This window comes from Chrysoperla carnea, chromosome 3, assembly GCF_905475395.1.
Source record: "Chrysoperla carnea chromosome 3, inChrCarn1.1, whole genome shotgun sequence".
NCBI classification, from domain to species: Eukaryota; Metazoa; Arthropoda; class Insecta; order Neuroptera; family Chrysopidae; genus Chrysoperla; species Chrysoperla carnea.
This window is the reverse complement of record NC_058339.1, coordinates 45,644,019-45,663,951: the sequence shown is the minus strand read 5'-3', so window position 1 is coordinate 45,663,951 and position 19,933 is coordinate 45,644,019. Positions and strand designations below refer to the sequence as shown.

The window sequence follows — 19,933 nt, the reverse complement described above, 5'->3', positions numbered from 1 at the left end:
AAACTTTGGGAATTAATAGTAAGCATTATTAAATTCTTAAATTTAATTTTTCGTTAAATTCTGTCGAAAAAAAAATTGTACCATTGCTTTAACATAGAAACTGCAAATACCATGCTGGAACATCGTTAAGTAGAATTCGATCAAAAATTTATGTTGTCTTGTAACGAGATATCTTTCAAAATTATGCAAGTGTAGGGTATTTTTCTACAAAACCATGAAATATTTTAAAACATGTACTCTTTAGTTTTGGAATCTATTGCTCAAAAATTGTTATTACCCAATGTCGCTTTGTAGTTTAGAAGTTGTGAAGAAACCAAAATTTTAAAAACTATTTTACAACAAATTTGTTATGTCCACTCGAAAGCTTGTTTATATTTCTTGAAAATGAGGTATAACAAATTTTCGAAAGAGCTTTTTGGACAAAGATATAAAAAAAGTGCAACAAAAAAGGCAACACCAAAATCGGACCGTCTTCACCTAGGTCACCTAGAAAACTAAAACTTTTTTAAGCGACTCAGATTGCTATGAATCTGAGAATATGCAATCATATTTTTATAATTTGTCAATTTGTATTTTTTTCAAATTCAAAATTTTATGTTTTTTTCATTTAAAAAATGTGGAGTTATTACTTTATCATGTCAACTCCAGTAGCTCAGTTGGTTAAAGCGTTATCAATTCCGTTCGCGCTATCTTTAAGGTAGCGGGTTTGATTAACGCCGTCACAACAAAAATTTACAACATAAATCTATGTTGTTTATACTTATGATCCAGCTTTCTTGATTCTGGAAAAAACTCACGCACTGATAAGATAAATGCAGTTTCCCAGTAACTGTACCTCTATTGGGCTCAAATAGAGCGCTGATCATATAATAGGAAGTATTATATGTATGATTTTGGGAGACACTCTTTATAAATTCTCTAAAAGTTATGTTTCGTTAAATGTGTACATGGGCGGTTGGAGGTGGTTGATGATTACTGGTTGCCGTTTTGTACGGATGTTTTGAATATTAATTGATGATCACTATATACCAATTTAAAAACGCTTTCTATGAGTTATATTTATGTACCTACACATAACACAGTATCGAATGAATGGATGTAGTATTTATTAATATAATGCACATTTTATGAAGTTTTCACTATGATTTTATGAATTCATAATTATGTATGTTTTTATTTAAACAAATTTTATTTTTATTTTTAGTGTATTCTGCAGTTTGTCTTAATTAATTGCTTGCATGGATCGTATAAATGAATAAACAAAATGTAAAAAAAAAACACTGCTAATTATTCTATACAAACTTCGTTAAATGTAAGGTAATGCACTTTATTTCGTTAACTACGATATACACCAATATATGTCATGAAGAGTCCTGTTTTGCAGTGTATGTTTCAGTTTTTCATGATAAAAAGGCGTTCTTTAAAATGAAACCTAGCTAGATCGACTTGTCTTCCCTAAAAAACCCGGCATACTGATTTTTATGAAAATCGTTGGAGCCATTTCCAAGATAGGTATATATATAGAAATTCATTTTTTCACAGTGTTATAGTCAGATTTGAAGAGGACAGAAAAGGGTAGTAATAAACACGATTGTTAAAATGTTAATTTATTATTTGATTAGATAAACATTAAGCCGGAGTAATAATAATAAAAAATATATAACTACAGCATTTAAGTTGAATATCAGAAATATCGATGTCCTCTATCCAAGAATGTGAAGTTACTAAATATCAAAATATCACATGTTCGTCAATTTTTCGAAAGTGATACAGTTACAATAAATATAAGCAAGTAGAATGTCTTTGATGGATAATACTTTGTTGATTGTGATGTCAACGAAACTCTTATAATACGAATTTTATGTAATATTTCGATTCTCGAAATGAAAACAAAGTCAAAAATTAAGGTGCTTCCTTAAAAGTTGTTTGTTAAGTAGAGTAAAGAAAACTTATAATAATTAATGTTTAGGATTGAAAACACGGCGCAGGATATGGCAGAAAAATGAAATTGAGTGGGAGGTTTTATTTAATATCCATTAATAATTCATGCACCATCCTTAAACCAATAATATTCTGTAAAATAAAAATTTTTTACGTAAAGAATGTACCCTTAGTTTTATGGCATTTATAGAAAAATTAGACAATTATTATTTATATTAATATAATTAATGTTACCTAATTAAGCTAATAACTTAACACTATTAAAAAATTAATAAGCTAGACCGATCTATTGCCTTAGCAATATTCTTGTGTAGCATTAAATACTTAAAACTAAAATAAAAAAATCAAAATAAAACCAAGCAAAACAAAAAAAGATAATGAACAATAAACGAACAACATACAGTTCATTCGTAAATTAAAGTAAATCCAACACCAAATACTTTCTTTTACTATAATAATAAAAATTCCAAGCGAACTTGTTTGAGAGCCACAGCTTGTAATAAGATTATATGTTATAAATGGGGAGTGCTTTATAATCTATGATAGGAGAGACTATGATTTTAATTTTTTTGACTTTATCTTAAAATGCATATAGGCTAGTCTGTCCAGTAAAAGACGAATTTTGTAGGGCCAAGAAAGAATAAACGAAGTTTACTCACTATTCCTTAACGGGTTTTCTTATTCGATATGAATTGAATGATTAATAACAAAACCATGAAAGACCAAAATTAATTTTAAACATAAACGGCGTGTGAAACGGTGTATTGTACATGTTCTACTCAGATATGACTTACATGTATCCATCCAAATTACATTGTTTTAAAGTGAAATATTCACATCAATATTTGTGTGTATTTGCAGGTAAATTATCTTAAAACTATATCTTTTAAAAAATTTGCGATTTTTTTATGTATTTCGTCAGATTATTGCCGCGTTAACACTTTTTTTACATGATTAGTGCATGTATTAAGTAGACTTGTTTGAAGTGTTTGGAAATATTGAATCTTGCTTGATAGTTAATATTAATGGAGTTTTACTAAGCAAATTGTAAACTCAGCGCGTCAGAAAGCCAGATAAAAATTTCAATCAATATGAACATTTGCTGAAACATTTAATTTTGACAGTAAAATTGTCTTTCTTATATTTTTAGAATATCAATATTATGCATTATTCCATTCGACCACTCATTAGAGTCAGAAAAATTCTGAAAAAGTCAGAAAATATTAAATAAATTATTAATCAATCATTTATTTTATGGCAGAAAATGGTATTACATTGAGACTCTTTCGGATGAGTTACTACTACTTTGTTACACTTTTCTGAGATAGTGAAAAACTTTACTTTTCTGAAAAAATTTTTTAGTAACTCTAAATATTTATTCTGAAAGAGTCTCAATCTATAACCATTTTCTGTCATTAAATGATCGCGTTCAAAAAAGACGAAAATAGTAAAGATGACATTTGGAATTTCAAATTTCAGGTGGCTGGGGGTGAAGGGATAAAACCTAAAATTCTCTATGTACCATTTTTGAATTTTTCTCTTGATGTCTAAATCGACATGTTTTCACTCAAAACCGTAATCACATCAGGTCAAGGGTTATTAAGCGGTGGATACTTTTGAAATGGCTGTATGTGCCGTTCATTTAATATTAATTCTGTCGGTTTATATTTTTTTATATTAATTACAATTTTACGACCATATTTCTTTAGTTATTTTAAAATGATAAAAGTATGGAAATGTACTTGGTTCCTATTGTGTATCTGAAAACATCTCAGGTACTTTTTTTTTGTCAAGAGTTAATTACAAATATTTTTAGGATGTGTATCTCATTTTTTAAATGGATATCAGTGGGGATATTTGAGCCCCGCTCTGGTCAAATTAGGAGAAAATGGATATTATGAAATCCCACCACTATCTTCAAATGCTCAATCTTGGATGGTCACATGGCTTACTATAGGATTTAGCCCTGGAGCATTTTGCGCTTCATATTCAAATGATGTTATTGGCAGAAAATATTCCTTAGTGTTGTTATTTATACCAAATTTATTGGCACATTTATGTACATATTTTGCTGTAAATATTAACATGTTTTATTTATCACAATTTTTACGCGGTTTTCATACTGGATGGATATTTGTGTCTGTGCCAAATTATGTGAGTGAAATTGCTTCTTCAAAACTGCGTGGGTCATTTTCAGCTTTAGGTATAGTATTCAATACTATTGGTGCTCGATGTGTTTCAAGCTCAGTCCAAGCAGTTACTTCTATTGAAACCACAGCTTTAATTGGAATTGTGATTGCATTTATCGATCTACCATTTAACTTATGTATCAGCGAATCGCCATATTATTGTCTAATGAAAAATAATGACATTAAAACTATGAATATTTTAAGAAAACTTCGTTCGACCCAAAATGTAGAACAGGAATTTGAGGAAATGAAAACAGCTTTTAACAGAAATCGTCAAATGAAAGAATCAAGTTCATGGAGTAAACTAATGACTGTATCAGTAAATCTTAGAGTTTCACTAGTTACGGCTGGAGTTGTTACAATACTTCAACTAAGTGGTCATTTACCAATGAGTCATTATGCTCATAAAATTATTAATGATTCTGGACTTAATATACCATTGTTAACTATTTCATTAGTAATGGGTGCAACGCATCTAATATCAAATCTTCTCAGTACTCTTGTCATAGAATCTTGGGGTCGAAAACCATTATTTATTACACTATGTGCTCTATCAGCCACTGGCCATTATGTTATCGCATTATCGATGTTTTTATTAGATAATACGGACGCAAACAAATCAAAATTATTAGGTATTTTTGAATTTATCGGGATTCTATTCTTTGAAACAGCTGTGGGATTTGGTTTTACTCACATAGCCTATACTTTAGGAGCAGAATTGTATCCTACAAACATTAAATCAAAAGGTGTTTCGTTCTTAAAAATTCTTATGTCCGGTGAAGGAGTTTTAGCTGTGCAAATTTTTGAATTATTGACAAATATTAATCCATATATTCCATTTTGTTGTATGGCTGTGGCTAGTTCATTTGGTGTTGTTTTTGGAATTATTTTTGTACCCGAAACTAAAAGTAAATCTTTAGCTAAAATACAAGAAAGTTTGAATTTAAAATAATTTTGTGTATCATATTAAAATTGCGATGTTTTGCATTTAATTTTTAAGTAGAATATGATTATTAGATTGGGAAATAGTAACGTAAATTACACAAATTAAGTCGTAGTGGCACAGGCGTACAATCCACTATATGATGCTGTAACAAGGATATGGATTTTCTGAGACTCTTAACCCCCTCAGAAAATCCCAAACCTTAAATACAACTTATTGATACGTAAGTTTATCCTTTATAAATTAGAGGCATTTTAGCCTTTTAATTGACATTAGCCATTGCTTTTCTTTAATTTTCCAATTTTTTTTAACAATAAAGGCACCAAAGCGATAAAAATTTTGAGATTCCACTGCGAAGTGGAAGACTGAAATGAAATCTTCAAACCTGTGAACACTAGACTTTTGGACCAGTATTATTTAATAGAAAAGTCTTAATTTTTTTTTATCTCCAGAAAAAAGAACTAAAAAAATATTTTAAAACCACGGCTAGCAATAAATTTTAAAGCTCTTTAGATCGAATTTATCAGCTGTTGGCGCTTAAAAGATATAATATATTTAACAAAAAGCACCGCGTCAATATGCTAAGTCGGATATAATCGGTAATACAAGTGGTGTGTGAATCAAAATTTACGAAAAAACTAAAAACCAGAAAAAGTAAGGTGCCAGGTGTAATAAGTACGTCGCAGCCTGAGTGCAAACGCACACCAAATTACAGAAAGTATGTATTTTTATGCTTACGCTTGTAGAATCTCTTCTAAAATTTGGTAAAGTTTTTATAATTTCATCTAGTTGTTTATTTTTCGTTGGATTTCATCAATTTTCCAGTCTGCTTGTTCCGATAGAATCTATCTGTAATTGATACACCTTATTTTTTGGAGCATTATCTGCATTTTGATTACTAGGTAGGTGCTCTTAGTTTTTTGTAATGTATGTTGCTGTTTCTTAGACAATATTGTTTTAAGTAGCTCATGTATTCATGTTGCGATAATTATTAAATTCAAATAATAAATATTGTATGTCTAATACGAATTTTTATAAATTTTAGTCAATAAATCCTATAGACCCATTATCCATCTTTTAAAGCATAAAAGATAGAAGAAAAATTACAAAAAAATGGGTTTATTAATTTTAATTAAAACAATCTATAGATTCGTTAAATTGTAGGTATATGTATTTTGTATTATTTTACAACCTCAATACTAATAAATATTTCTAGCATTGGTACCAAGCACATAAAAAGTTCTAATAGAAATGCTTCAAATACAAGACTATACAGAATGTCTTCCCCTACCTAAAACAACAGGACATCATGAAATGATATATTACGTTAAAATATTGAAAACCTCTCAACTCACTTATGGGCTTGAGAGCGTATCTAGGCTAAAAAGCCTAGAAATTTGACGGTATGGTTTCCTTCCTCCCACTTTATATTGAAAAAAAATTGATAAATTCACATTTGTGAATGAGAAATAGAACAACAGAGGGGATACCAAAAGTTTTTTAACATACCATCCTGATAATGTCACTTTTTTACCAATTCACTCTCTGTGATATTATTTTCAACCACTAACTTCATTGCAAATACATCAAGCATTGCCCAATTGAGGGCATTGTGAGCCAAATTTTCAATTTATCTAACTAGCCACTATGGTAATATTCACAATAATATCCTTTTTATCTAAAATTATAGCATCCTGTTTCCCGAATAGGACACTTTTCCGGCTATAAGTGTATGAAGAAACTGTCATTATTCTCACGCTATCTGCCATTTGATGATGACATCCTGCTGTTATAACTTGAGCCATTCTGTATAAATGGAATGCTTGCGAAATGTGTTATTCTTCTTACTCTTATAAAACGAAACTAATTTGTCTTAATTAATTGAAAATAAATACATGATTGCAGAACCCGACTAGAAATTGTCCCAGTACTTATATTGGGGCCCGCTTGGGATTTGTTGGGGCATGTCCCAATAGGTCTATCCCAATTGGGATCCGATTGGGAACCTTTTGGGATAGCCCAATGTAAAAATAGGCGATTTTATAATAGTTTTTCCCAACTGGGGCCTATTTGGGAACTTATTGGGAAAGCCCAAATTAAATTAAAATAGGTCTATCCCAATTGGGATCCAATTGGGAACCTTTTGGGATAGCCCAATGTAAAAATAGGCGATTTTAAATAGTTTTTCCCAACTGGGGCCTATTTGGTAACCTATTGGGAAAGCCCAAATTAAATTAAATGATAAACACAACGGTTTAATTGTTTGAGTGGGACCTGGTTGGGAACACGTTGGGATAGCCCGATGTAAAAATTAAATAATCTTTACTCTATTTTTACCGGATTTTGAAAAATTTGATTGCTTTGAATAAAGCAAATATATATGTTCTTAATCTTAGTACAGTTAATTGATTTAAAAAATTTCCTACTTTATTAAAAACAATCATAATTTTTCAATTAATTTTTTTTGTTTAAGTTATTTTTTTATAGTAAGTAAATAGTTATAAATTTAGAAAAAAATAATTTCCCTAAAAAAGTTTTAATTCAAAACGCTTTACTTCACTTTTAACTCTGTACTTTGAGTATTTATAAACTTTTCGTTTTTTACATAATCTATTTTTAATCAAAAGTATCAGTTCTTCATTTTTGAATTTTCCGCGTTTTATTTATTTAAAACATTTCAACAGATGGCGCTACGAGAAGTTTTTTATTTGTCATAATAAAAACACTGTGATTAACAAACGATCGTGTATGAATCGAAAATAAGTGATTTTTTATAGTTTTTTTTTGTTATTTTAATTTATAAAAATTCAGCATCATACTATATCATAAAATTTTTTAAGTGCATTAACGTTTAATTGAATTATATTATTTTGACATATGTGTAACGAACTTTTGAGTGTAATTGAAAATGTCAATTGTAGATTGAGGTTATGTAAAATGTGAACTTGGACGTCTACGGACCAGAAGTTTTTATTCAAGTATACAAGGTAAAAATTTTGATCACAAGTTATATTGTAATTATTAAAAAAAATAGTTCTTACATTAATAATTTTTTTTTTTAAATTATTATAGATGTCTTTATTAAAAAACTAGCTTCCAGTCCCGAAAACCCACTAGACGATAAAGAAATTTTGAAGGCAATGACAGCAGTGATACAAGGTGCTCGAGATTGGGATGGCCATCGTCTTCTTCGTTTAAAAAAATGATCATTCTATTGACTGAATCTATTGTATTTTTATAAATTTATAAATAAAAAAATTTGCTTGGTAATTTCCAGTTTATTTTTAATTTGAAGCTATAGGCTACATCATGATTGTATTGATTAACAAGGGGCAAATGATTTACAATAAGGTAAATTAAGCGGGAACAGACCGGGATTATTCGATTGGGAATCCATAGGGCTTGCACATTCGGGAACCTATAGGGACTGCCCAATTGGGAACCAATTGGGATAGCTCCACCGGGCCCCAAATAAGTTTCTGCGTTACAGCCCAATTTGGGGTCCCAATTGGGCAACCAAGCTGGGTCCCAAATGGGAGCACGTGAAAATTTCTAGTCGGGAATATATCTAGTCTATATGTTAGTAGGGTACGTACACGAAACATACCAATACACAGAGAATCCAGAAATCAATTATTACCCATGTTTTATATAGAAAATACTAAATTACAGTCAAACCTGGATAAGCGAGAATTCAAGGGAGCACAATCTCACTTTCGCTTATAGAGGTTTCTCATTAACCCGAGTTTCTCGCTAATGCAGGTACATGGGTAGCGTTTCTCTCTTATAGAGGTAATAGCAATAACAAGTCACAGCAAGTACGAATGTAGTAAATATGTCTCCTAAATAATATAAATAAATAAAGCTCGACTGTCGCTTATAGAGGTATAGATATGCAGCAGTCTCACTTACGGAGGTCCATGAGGGAAAAACGACTCTCTCTTATAGAGGTTTCTGTTTCCGGCTAATAGAGGTTTTGGGAGCTTAAAATGACGGGTTCTAGCTATTACTCTCACTTATAGAGTTTACTCACTTATTTAGTTCTCACTTACCCAGGTTTGACCGTATTTCTTATAATATAAGTACATAACATTTAAATCTAATCTTTACACTGTTTAAATCCGAAAGCTAGCAATGGAGTTGGGTATTTCACAATAAAAACTCAACTTCATTGCATCTGCTGGTTTCGGAATTATTCATAAATTATTTTTTTTATAATTCATGAAGTATCCATCCAAAGGTTATATTACTAGCTGGGTTAGGGCTCAAGAACCAATCGAATATAATTTTCTTCTTGATATAATGTCAAAAATGTTGTACAGGCAAAGTGTTCAGACATATTAGGTTATATAGCTACTACGACTAGCGTTTAAAGTAGGTACAAATAGGTAGAAATTGCGGACGTGATCCCGTTTAAATACAGGTATTTTTTTTAAATCTAGCATTTATGTCAAAAATGTAAAATATATTTATAATAATTAGCAATAATAACTTTGTTATTGTCTATCTCTTGCATTATATGATTCAACGAAAACAAGTAATTTTCTATTGGCTGACGCTACCTTGGTAGTTCCATGATAAAAAAAAATAGAAAAAAATTTTGATATAATCATAAATTTTAAACGTTAATATCAATAAAATCAATCCAAAATCAATAGAAAAACAACATAAAAAAAGAAAGTTTGATTGCAAATTGAAACAAAAAATAAACCCTAAAAATCTATATAATAAAAAAAGAAAAAACCCAATAGAAAATTATAAATAATAAATATAAATTGCAAAACCTTTTTGCTCCATAGCAAAGTAATCATAATTTACTTTTCTGTTGTTACGTTTAGTATACAGTGTGATTATTATAACGATGTTACTGAGTAAAAAATTGCAAATGAATGAGGAATGTCTTGAAAAAAGTAAGCGTATTTTTTGTTATTGTTAAAAACAGAAAACTAAAAATATAAAAATAAAATTTTAAAAGATCATTTTGAATTTTTATGTACTAAAACTTTGCAATATGTTGTTCAAGTTTAAAAATTAATGCCTTACCGTGTAGCTCTGAAAATCAACTCGTGATTTCAGGTAGTGATGAGCTTGGCTAAAATCAACGCAAAGACAACCGTTTTCTTGGTCTTGATTTTGATGGTGATTAAATCTTGGTATTGATCTTGCATTATTAGTTTTAATCTTGCCCTTGGTCTTGAAAAAAATATGTCTTGTCTTGCAGAGTTGAGTCTTGGTCTTGCAAAAATAATCTCACTCTTAATCTTGGTCAATCGAGTCTAGTTTTTGATCTTGCATCATCCATGTTTTGAACTTTTAAGTTTCGATTGAGTCATATTGTATTATTTCAGAATTTTCGAGAATTTCTCGAATCTTAGCCTTGAGCAAAAAAGTCTTTTCTTGCAGTCTGGTCTTTCAAAGTTAAGTCTTTTCTTTGATCTTAATTCATATAGATAGGGTCTTGGTACTAGTTTTGTTGAAGTGATACTATAAGTGGTACTGTCATGGTCTTGAAAAAGTTGCAAGACCAAGAATAAAACTAAGACTGCAAGACTGAGACTAATTTTGCTCACCACTAATTTCGAACCGTAGTTGATGAAATTTTGCCTGGTTTTTCTATTGTTAGCTGATCAGCTGCCATTCACTTCTATGGTAAGAATCGTACATACTTGGATCTACTAAAGAGACGCTCTTAATATAAAATCGATAACAAGTGATTCTATAAAAAATGTTTTCCATATTTTGCAGAACCAAAAGTGTAGAAATGTAGAATCTTGCAGTATTTCAAAATTCGCAAACTTACTATATTTGATACTTCGGACTGGAATTATGTATCAAACATGAAATTACTGGTATTTGGTTACATTGGTTCAAGTTCTTAGGAAGGGGTGGCTTTTTAAGTGCTCTTACTTGATTCTTCGTTGTCGATGTCTTTAGATGAAATCGGGTAGAAAAAAGTTGAAGAGCCCTCTTTGTATATATGTTGTTAAAATATTATTCCTTAATAGAAAGTTCTATTAATATTAATTATTTATAGTAATAGAATTTATTTCCAGGCTTATACTTCTCCAGACTACTTGAACAGTTTGATCGTGGTTTAATAAAAGTATATATTTATTTTATTCAAATGCAAGTAAATAGACACCATGTATAATCGGAAAACTATAAAATAGCCTACCCACATTGAATCCACATATCCCTATAATACTTTTTATCGACTAAAATGTTGTTTTATTTCAACCTCGAAAACATTTCTCTTAATAGGTATCCAATAATTTATGTAAGCATTATGTCCATAATACAAAATACTAACCCTATAAAGAACATTGTTTTATACATGAATATAATATATTTCCCATGAATGGAATATACATAAATCGCAAATCCATAAACAAATTTCGAAAAATAATCCTTTGACCAATATTTTTTCGAAGAAAATTGAAAAAAAGGCAAGCTACTGGTAGTACATTATAACAATTAGCACAAGAAAGAACAATTTAATCAAAGTATGCGTAACCAATATATTTTCCTAGTTTACAGATCTGCTGGACCCTACAGCGGATAGAAAAGGCGTGGAAATCAAATTTGGCTTCTTTTTTTGTAATGAAAAAAAGCCAGTCACAACAAAATACTTCAAACAAAAATAGTTTCTTTCAAAATTATATGTAAATTTTAACGATCTGGTGATTCTAACTTATTTCTAATTCATCTTCAAGATCAATTAGACCATACCGAAATATTACTTTGATTACACCAACAACCGTTACCCTCAAATTGTGAACAAGAAACATGATACTTTGGTTGTTTTATTTATTATCCATTATTTATCTTCACATGTAAGGACAAGCCCTTAAATAATTGGTATCGGTATCGGAAATTGAACCCGAATCTTATCTTGGTGGTTTTAATTATGCTCCACGATTTATTTTCATATGTAAGAACAAACCCTTACAAAGTTTTTTAAACACCATCCAAGTATAACTACTTAATGTAAAAAAAAAACCGTAAAAATTATTCAAAAATTTGTAATTCTGTCACAATTGCAATTATAAAACACAAATAAAGCAACAGTTGACTGAGTTAACTGTTGAAATACATTGTAAAGAAAGAGTTCATCCAAGACCTTGATCTATGTTGCTCAATTACAAACCTTCCTTTTTACCTCCTGAGCATGCTCTAAAAATTTCAGCTTGATATCTCACTCGTTTTCCAGTTATCTTGCTTCCAGACAGATAGACTGACAATCGGAAATGAACTAATTAGATAATTTTATTAACATCTATACGAAAATTTGGTTGGTAGCATCAATATTTTTAAACGTTACAACTTGGGACTAAACTTAGTGTCCCTTGATATATTTTATATATAGATGGTATAAAAAGTAGAATCAATTAATGTAGAATCAATACTGAAGCGTTTTAATTGCTCGGAGAAAGCATTCAACACTTTTAAAATGAGCTTTGGTAGAATTCAAGTAGGTTATTTTATTCATAAAGTTTTTAAAATGTTCAGTTGAATGTTCAGCACAATTTAAGTAATACCTACGACGCGACGCGGTAAATATTTTTTAACTAGCTCGATAAATCACACATATTGTATTCAAAAATCCGCTCCCTGTTAATTCATTTCCTATATTTAACCAATGTAAATATTCTACTCTATCCACAATGAGTGTGTTGATACTTTATACCTCATTCGTACGTTATCAATACAAAATATGGCTACAGAGCGTTAGGTATATTATTAACAGTAATTTACAGAATATACGGAAAAATATTTGAAACAAATTAGACACAATATATTGCACATCACTAACCGTTGCCATTCTACATATACTGACTGATGCTATCTTAGACTATGTCTAAGATCTTTGAAGACACTGAAGCAAAAAGGCACCAAAACACCGATATATCTACTTTCTTTATAACAATAATTTTAAAAGGAAGTTATAAAATATGAAATTATAAAATATATAATTTGATAAAAAATAAAATTGGTACAAGTAAGATTTTTCATTATTTTTACCTTTTTTTTGTGCATATTTATTTGTTTTGGAAAAGTTTTTCTTTTGAAGTTGGTTTTCTTTTTGTTAAAAGTTTTTATGATTTTGTGATTTTTAGTGAATCTGAAGTACACTAACTAATTTGCCACTAAAAAAAGAATCGTCGAAGTCGGTTGGCGTGATATTGAGTTATTCGTCCTCATGTCCTGCATACTTAATGCCAATTTAAGACTTTTATGGTTTACTCATAGGTTCCGTTGTCAGAAATGGAACCAAATGGGAAGCACCAGCTTTCAAATAGATAAAGAATCATCAAAATCGATTCAACCAGTCGAAGGTTCTGAGGTAACACACATAAAAAAAATACAGTCGAATTGATAACCTCCTCCTATTTTGTTTGAAGTCGGTTAAAAAATGTTGACGATTTTGATCGATAATAACATTTATCCAATTTATTTATAAATAATGCAAATCGTTTCTTAACTTTACTTTATCAATCCTAAGAAAATATTCATTTAAAGAAATATTGAAAAATGTTTAATTAACAACTTATCTGTAGCTAATTTTCTACACTTTAATAATTCTGTATATTATTTTCCGAACACCCGATATAAATATTCAAGAGTAAGTGTATACACGAATATATAAATGTATAGAAACAGTACTAACGGGAGACCGGAAATGAATCGTTAAACGTTCGTCCCGGAACATTGCCGGAACATGTTTCAAATTGCAATTCCTATAACAACTCGACTCTTCTCTCCTGTATTCATTAACAAATATATATATATAATGTATATATTTGTATGGATATTAATTTATAAAATATATCTATTTTTCATGAACGATTTCTTTTAGTTGAAAATCAATTTATTTAAATGGTGTTCACAGTCAGTTGAAGCAAAAATTTATTTTAATACAATTTTATCGAAAAACTTCATTTGAGGTGTATCCATTTTATTTCGTTCTTGTTATTAATCTAAAGCATTGAATCTGTCTTCATATAAGCTTAAAATTGTAAAATTAATTTTTTTTTGTGTTCTCGGTAGAAAATGGTTAAGAATTTAGAAAACCTGATAAGAACAAAAAAACTTTTAACAAAAAGAAAACCGATTTCAAAAGAAATCTTTTCTAAAACAAATTAATGTGCACCAAAAAGTTAAAATTATTGTGATTTTTGGTGTCGGTGTCAGGCAAGGAAATAACTCTGACAGAACAGTTTGCTACATTAGCTTGGCTAACACCAATTAACAAATTAAAATTTTTTTTTTTTGTGATTTTTAGTGAATCAGAAGTACACTAACTAATTTTTCACTAAAAAAAGAATCATCGAAATCGGTTGGCGTGATATTGAGTACTTCGTCCTCTTGTCGTGCATACTTAATGCAAATTTAAGACTTTTATGGTTTTCTCATGGAGACCAAAATGAAATGGGACCACACAGGCACCAGCTTGCAAATAGATAAAGAATAATCAAAATTGGTTCACCCAGTCAAAAGTTCTGAGATAGCAAACTTAAAAAAAAAACAGTCGAATTGTTAACCTCCTCCTTTTTTGAAGTCGGTTAAAAATAAGAAACCTGATAAAAAAAGTGGTTAAAAATCTACTTTACCACCTTTTTTTAATAAAATTTGTTACATTTTTCAGTAAAAATAGGTTGAAGAAAATATTTCTCTAGAAATTTTGAGAGGATATTGCTTTGTACACTTTTTTCAACACTGAATAGTTAAGGAGCTATAAACCAATTACCTTAAGAGATGGTTGATTATAAGCAAACAATAGTCTGAATAAATGTAAATGTGTAGTTTTTCGAATTTAACTCTTCGATTTTAAGAGTATCCTACTGAGCCTATTGAACTATTGAGCTGAGGAAAAGTATAAGAAGATTTCGGCTTCAAATTACAGGAATACACCCTTAAATTTTGACCAGTTATTCATGTGTGCTCTATACAAATAGCTATTTTAATAGCTGTATGGTAATTGTTATATATAAAAATTAGCCATTTAAAAAACATCAGATCGCTTATCTCTTTTTATAACAAGCTTGAAACAATTAAACTATTTTTCAAAATGCTTACTTAAGTAATTAATTGATTAACTTAAATAATTAATATAATATAATTATTTTATTTTGATTATATGGAATTTTTAAAACTTTTGATTATTTCAAAAAACTATTAGAATTTATTAAATTGTTACTTTAATTATGTTTTTTACTTTACTTAAAAAGAAGTCATATAGAACCCCGTATATTTAATATTAAATTTGGTTTTTGGTGAAAATTTTTTTGGGGGCCATCCATAAATTACGTCACACCTTGAAGGCGGGAGGGTATCATTCGAATGTTACATTGTGTGACAAGAGGCAGGGGGGGTCAAAAGCTTTGTGACATCACATTTCAAAATTTGTGATGTTCAAACGCGAAATTTATAGGTAAACAACAAGATATTAAACATTTGCAAACGCAATCTTTATTAAACATCTTTATAATAAGGGCGTAAACATCGTAACCATCGGGTGCAGCTGTGGCTCAAGGAGCTTAATCTTCAAGCCTTCACTGTGCTTGAGTCTCGATTCTGTGGTTACAGTGTAGGGCCTGAAATTTGTGTGACGTAATTTATGGATGGCCCCTTGAAACTCAGGACGATATTGTCATCCTGATCAACAAATAAAAATAGATGGAACACTATAAAACTTGTTTTCGAAATACAACCCTTAAAACGGACTTAAGAAAAAATAAACCGGCAAAAATAGACCCGGAAAAGGTAGACCGAAAAAAACATCTGCAATATTGTCCCATTTTTGAAAACTAGGACTAAAAACTTCAAAACTCAACCAACTCCTCTATACTCGACAAACTCAACCCAATCAACTCGTAATTACAACAATTCCCCGTGTCTGTAAAATTTTCGCTCTATTTTTCCGGGTTCCTTTTTTCCCAATTACCCCTTAAACAGCCAAAATCCAAATTTTCTGTTTCCATATTCAATTTCTTGCATTCAATGTTCAATACTGACGTATAAAGATAACAACCACCCCAAACCACGTTTAAGAGTTCATTTTAATAAAGCTTAAACCATTCCTTGAACAAAAAAGTTATCAGCCGCGAGGAGGCAGCGGCATCGCTATCGGGTGTTTTTGTTAATTTTGAAGATTACAATTAGCTCTTATAATACAACACGGCTGAAGCCGGGACGTGTCGCTAGTTTTAAATAAAATTGTATTATCTCTATCTCTATATATTATAAATGCCAAAGTAAGAATGTTTGTTTGTTTGTTACGCTTTCACGCTAAAACTATCGAATGGATTTTAATGAAACTGTACAGCATTATAGTTGATATATCAGAATAACACATGAGATATAATTTATAAAGATATATTAATAAAAAAATTTAAAAATTAATTTAATTTGACATTGCCATAAATTACAGATTTCTGTAAAAATAGTCAATATACTATATTTCACGGTCATCTTCTCTGATATACTCAATGAATAATTACTATTATACATTTAAAAAAATAGAAAACCATACACATATTTTACCTGTGTAAAACAATCCTTACCATTATTTCGAGTGTTATAGAAAGGGGATAAGTGAGAGCAATCTTTATCAATCTTTACTTTTAAACCCAGCGAAGCGGGTGGGTATCACTGTAGTATTAAATAAAATACTTTTTTAAAACAATAAATCGACAATTGAAATAAAATTCATATTTAATAAAAACATTCTCAAGTAGAGTATAAATACCATCGATGTTATTTTACATTAAACACTTGTATCAGCATTAATTCCTAATAATATATAAATAATATCGATTTGAAATGAAAAACTATTCAATTTTTATATTAAGTATATTATTACAATACCATTTAGTGGTTTCGGTAATAGCAAAATTGGATTTGGAGGATCCTGATGAAGGTGAACTTATTCAAGGCTTACCACCAAAGTGTAGTTTAACAGATCATAAATGTCTACAAAAAGGTAAATTTTTATCCATTTTATTTATTCTATTTAGAACAGGCATGGCCAATTTTTTTAAAGTCAAAATCACCATTGTTATAACTTTATTGTGTGTCTCTTTATCCGAAGTCCGCATTGCTCATAGAGGAGGAAGCGAGACGGGTATACGACTCTTTTACCTATCTCAGTTTCTCTTCTTTCTTATAGTAATGAGATAGGTAGAAAAAAATGTTGTCTCTTTGTCTTACTCGTATTTTTGGTTGTCACTGGTTAGGTTGTCGCTGTCTTACTCGTACTTTAGATAGAGAAGTCTGAGGGACTTCTCTAAGCCACGTTTGCCCATGCCTGATTTAGAATCTCTTATTTCAACTATGAAAGCACGTGGGTGCCTGCAAGTGCATGAAACTCTCAAAGGCTTTAAAACGAGTGCCCATATGAATTCTGTATCTTTACAACTCATCAGAAAATTCCAACTTTCTACCCGGGTTGTACAAACTATTATTTGCCAATGGCTTCGTTGATAATCGGAATTTAGCATACATAAAACTTCTTATCTTTTTTACAGAATGTCCAAAGCGTCCATTTGAAAGATTTCATCGTTGCTTGGCTGCATGTCCACAAACATGTGAGAATTACGTCAAAATAGGTAGTCAAGTGTGTAATAAATGTGTTGCTGGTTGTGTTTGTATTGATGGATTTGTACGTAATGAATATGAAAGATGTGTTCCTCATAACCAATGTAAAAGAAATTTTCACTGACAATTACAAAGTACGTAATTTAACATATATGAATAAAGTTAACGTTTTCCATAACAAATTTTCCAAAATTATGGTGTTGGTTCGTTTAATCTATGACAATATTTGACCGCCAATTAGATTTTTTAGCGACTGTTTTTTGCATAAATAAAGCAAACGGCGATTCTTAAAATTTTCAGCTCACAATTTTAGGTCAGTCATTGATACTGGCGAATGTCTTCTATCGCCCTTGACAACTTTTGATTTCTTTCGATTAAATGCAATAATGATATATTTTTAAGTCGCAATTTAAGTCGGTATTTCAGTAATTAAGTCAGTCAATTGTTTATTGTGACTTGTTTTCAATAATTTTTCTGTATTTTAGTTATTCTACAAGATTTTTCAACTTATCAATTACAAAAATGGTGCAGTCTGTAGCGTAGAAGAGAATCGAATTTAAGTTACATACACCCATGTACACCACTGTCAAATGTTTATATGGAGGGATAAAATACTACAACTGGGAATTGTAATTAATCTATATTAGTTAATAATTTTCTGTAGTAATATAAGTTTTACATAATATAAAGTATGAATGTATGTATACCAAAATATAAAATGATATAATCAAATTGGTTTGGTATGTCATGTTGGTATGTTGTGTATGGTATGCTGGTTCACTTCAAGATGTAAACTTTCAGTAGTTGAAACCGCATCGCACTTTAGATTCATTACAGTTGCTTTGTGGGAATATTAAGTAGTACGTAAATTTTGTATGTATGTACATGATGATCATTTAGATAGTTTTGGTGTCAAGACAATTTTTGTACCCGTTCGAGATACCCGACGACATCAAAGTTTTCTTATATTGTATATTTTTATGCACTTAATTTTCAAAGCAACTCTGCTGAAATATGTTGACAAAAAGTGTTATTCGGGAAAAAGATGTGAGCAACATGATTCATTCAATTGAAATTATAGAACGTCAGGTTGCCAAATGGAAAGATAATGTGCTTGTGCAAATATTAGTATAAATAGCTTTTTCTCGAAGGAGGCTGGCTTATACAGTGCAACCTCGATATAACGAATCTGAAGGGAACCAGTAAATATTCGTTATATCAAGTAATTCGTTAAACTGAGGTTTGTTATATTGAGGTTAAGTTGGTCTAAAATTCGTTATAAAGAGGAAAAAAGTGTCGGAACCTCTCGCGACATGAATTACATACTATGGAGTATACTAACTGTCATATATTGGTGGGACTTTATACGTTATATAAAGGTTTTGAATTGACGAATTTCGTTATTTAGAGGTATTTAAATTTTTTATGTAGTTGAAAATTCGTTATTAAGAGGTTGTACGCAAAAAATATTCGTAATGTAGAGGTATATTTTATATTGACTCTTATGGACAATTCAAGGGGATTGCGAAAAATTTGTTAAATCGAGGAATTCGTTATATTGAGGTTCGTTATATTAAGGTTGCACTGTACCTACGATATAACGATTAGTCGTATGAATTATTTTTTGTGAGAATATGCTAAGTGTGTACACATATAACCACATAGAATCTAATATTAGATTAGATTCAAAGTGGTTACATGTGAACACACTTAGCATATTCTCACAAAAAATAATTCATAGATATGAGACAGCATAAAAGGTACAATTTTTACATTTTGGAAGTTATGGCGTAGGTCTATTTATGATGAAATAACAGAACAATTTAAGCACAAATCATCGACCAACTGTTAAACCTCAACTTACCAGAAACCCTTGCAAGAAACAGTCATTTGTATAATTTTTGCATCCACATTTTCGATTTACTCATTGCAGCCACTAAGCTTGACTCGCATTAGAAACTCTATAGCATTTTGTATCGTTTTCGCATCATACACACTTTAACTTTCATTCTTGGCAACCACAAGATAATTTAGAAAGTTCATCAGTTTAATTGAATTTTAATATAAACACTTATTAAAAGCCAAAAAAATCTATGGAAAGTCTACGTCCAGGTGGGTGGTAGTTGGCCTGAACTACTTCCTTTTGGAACGCACATAAGTTTGTGCCCCTCAGTCCAAGATTAGTTTAGAATATATTGTTACACCATTGTTCCGATGATAATCCGTGGATTATCAGCTTCTCAATTATATTGGGCTTAGCACA

General features: G+C 30.1%; 1 protein-coding gene across 1 annotated transcript; it reads left to right on the top strand.

Moving 5' to 3' along the window:
- The first annotated feature begins 2,726 nt into the window (after positions 1-2,726).
- On the top strand, positions 2,727-18,252 carry LOC123296400. The gene is made up of 4 exons (XM_044877865.1): positions 2,727-2,802; positions 16,949-17,056; positions 17,601-17,804; positions 18,156-18,252. Exons 1-3 carry the CDS (start codon positions 2,727-2,729, stop codon positions 17,792-17,794), a joined length of 378 nt encoding a protein of 125 aa, XP_044733800.1. The 3' UTR covers positions 17,795-17,804; positions 18,156-18,252.
- The last annotated feature ends 1,681 nt before the right edge of the window (positions 18,253-19,933 follow it).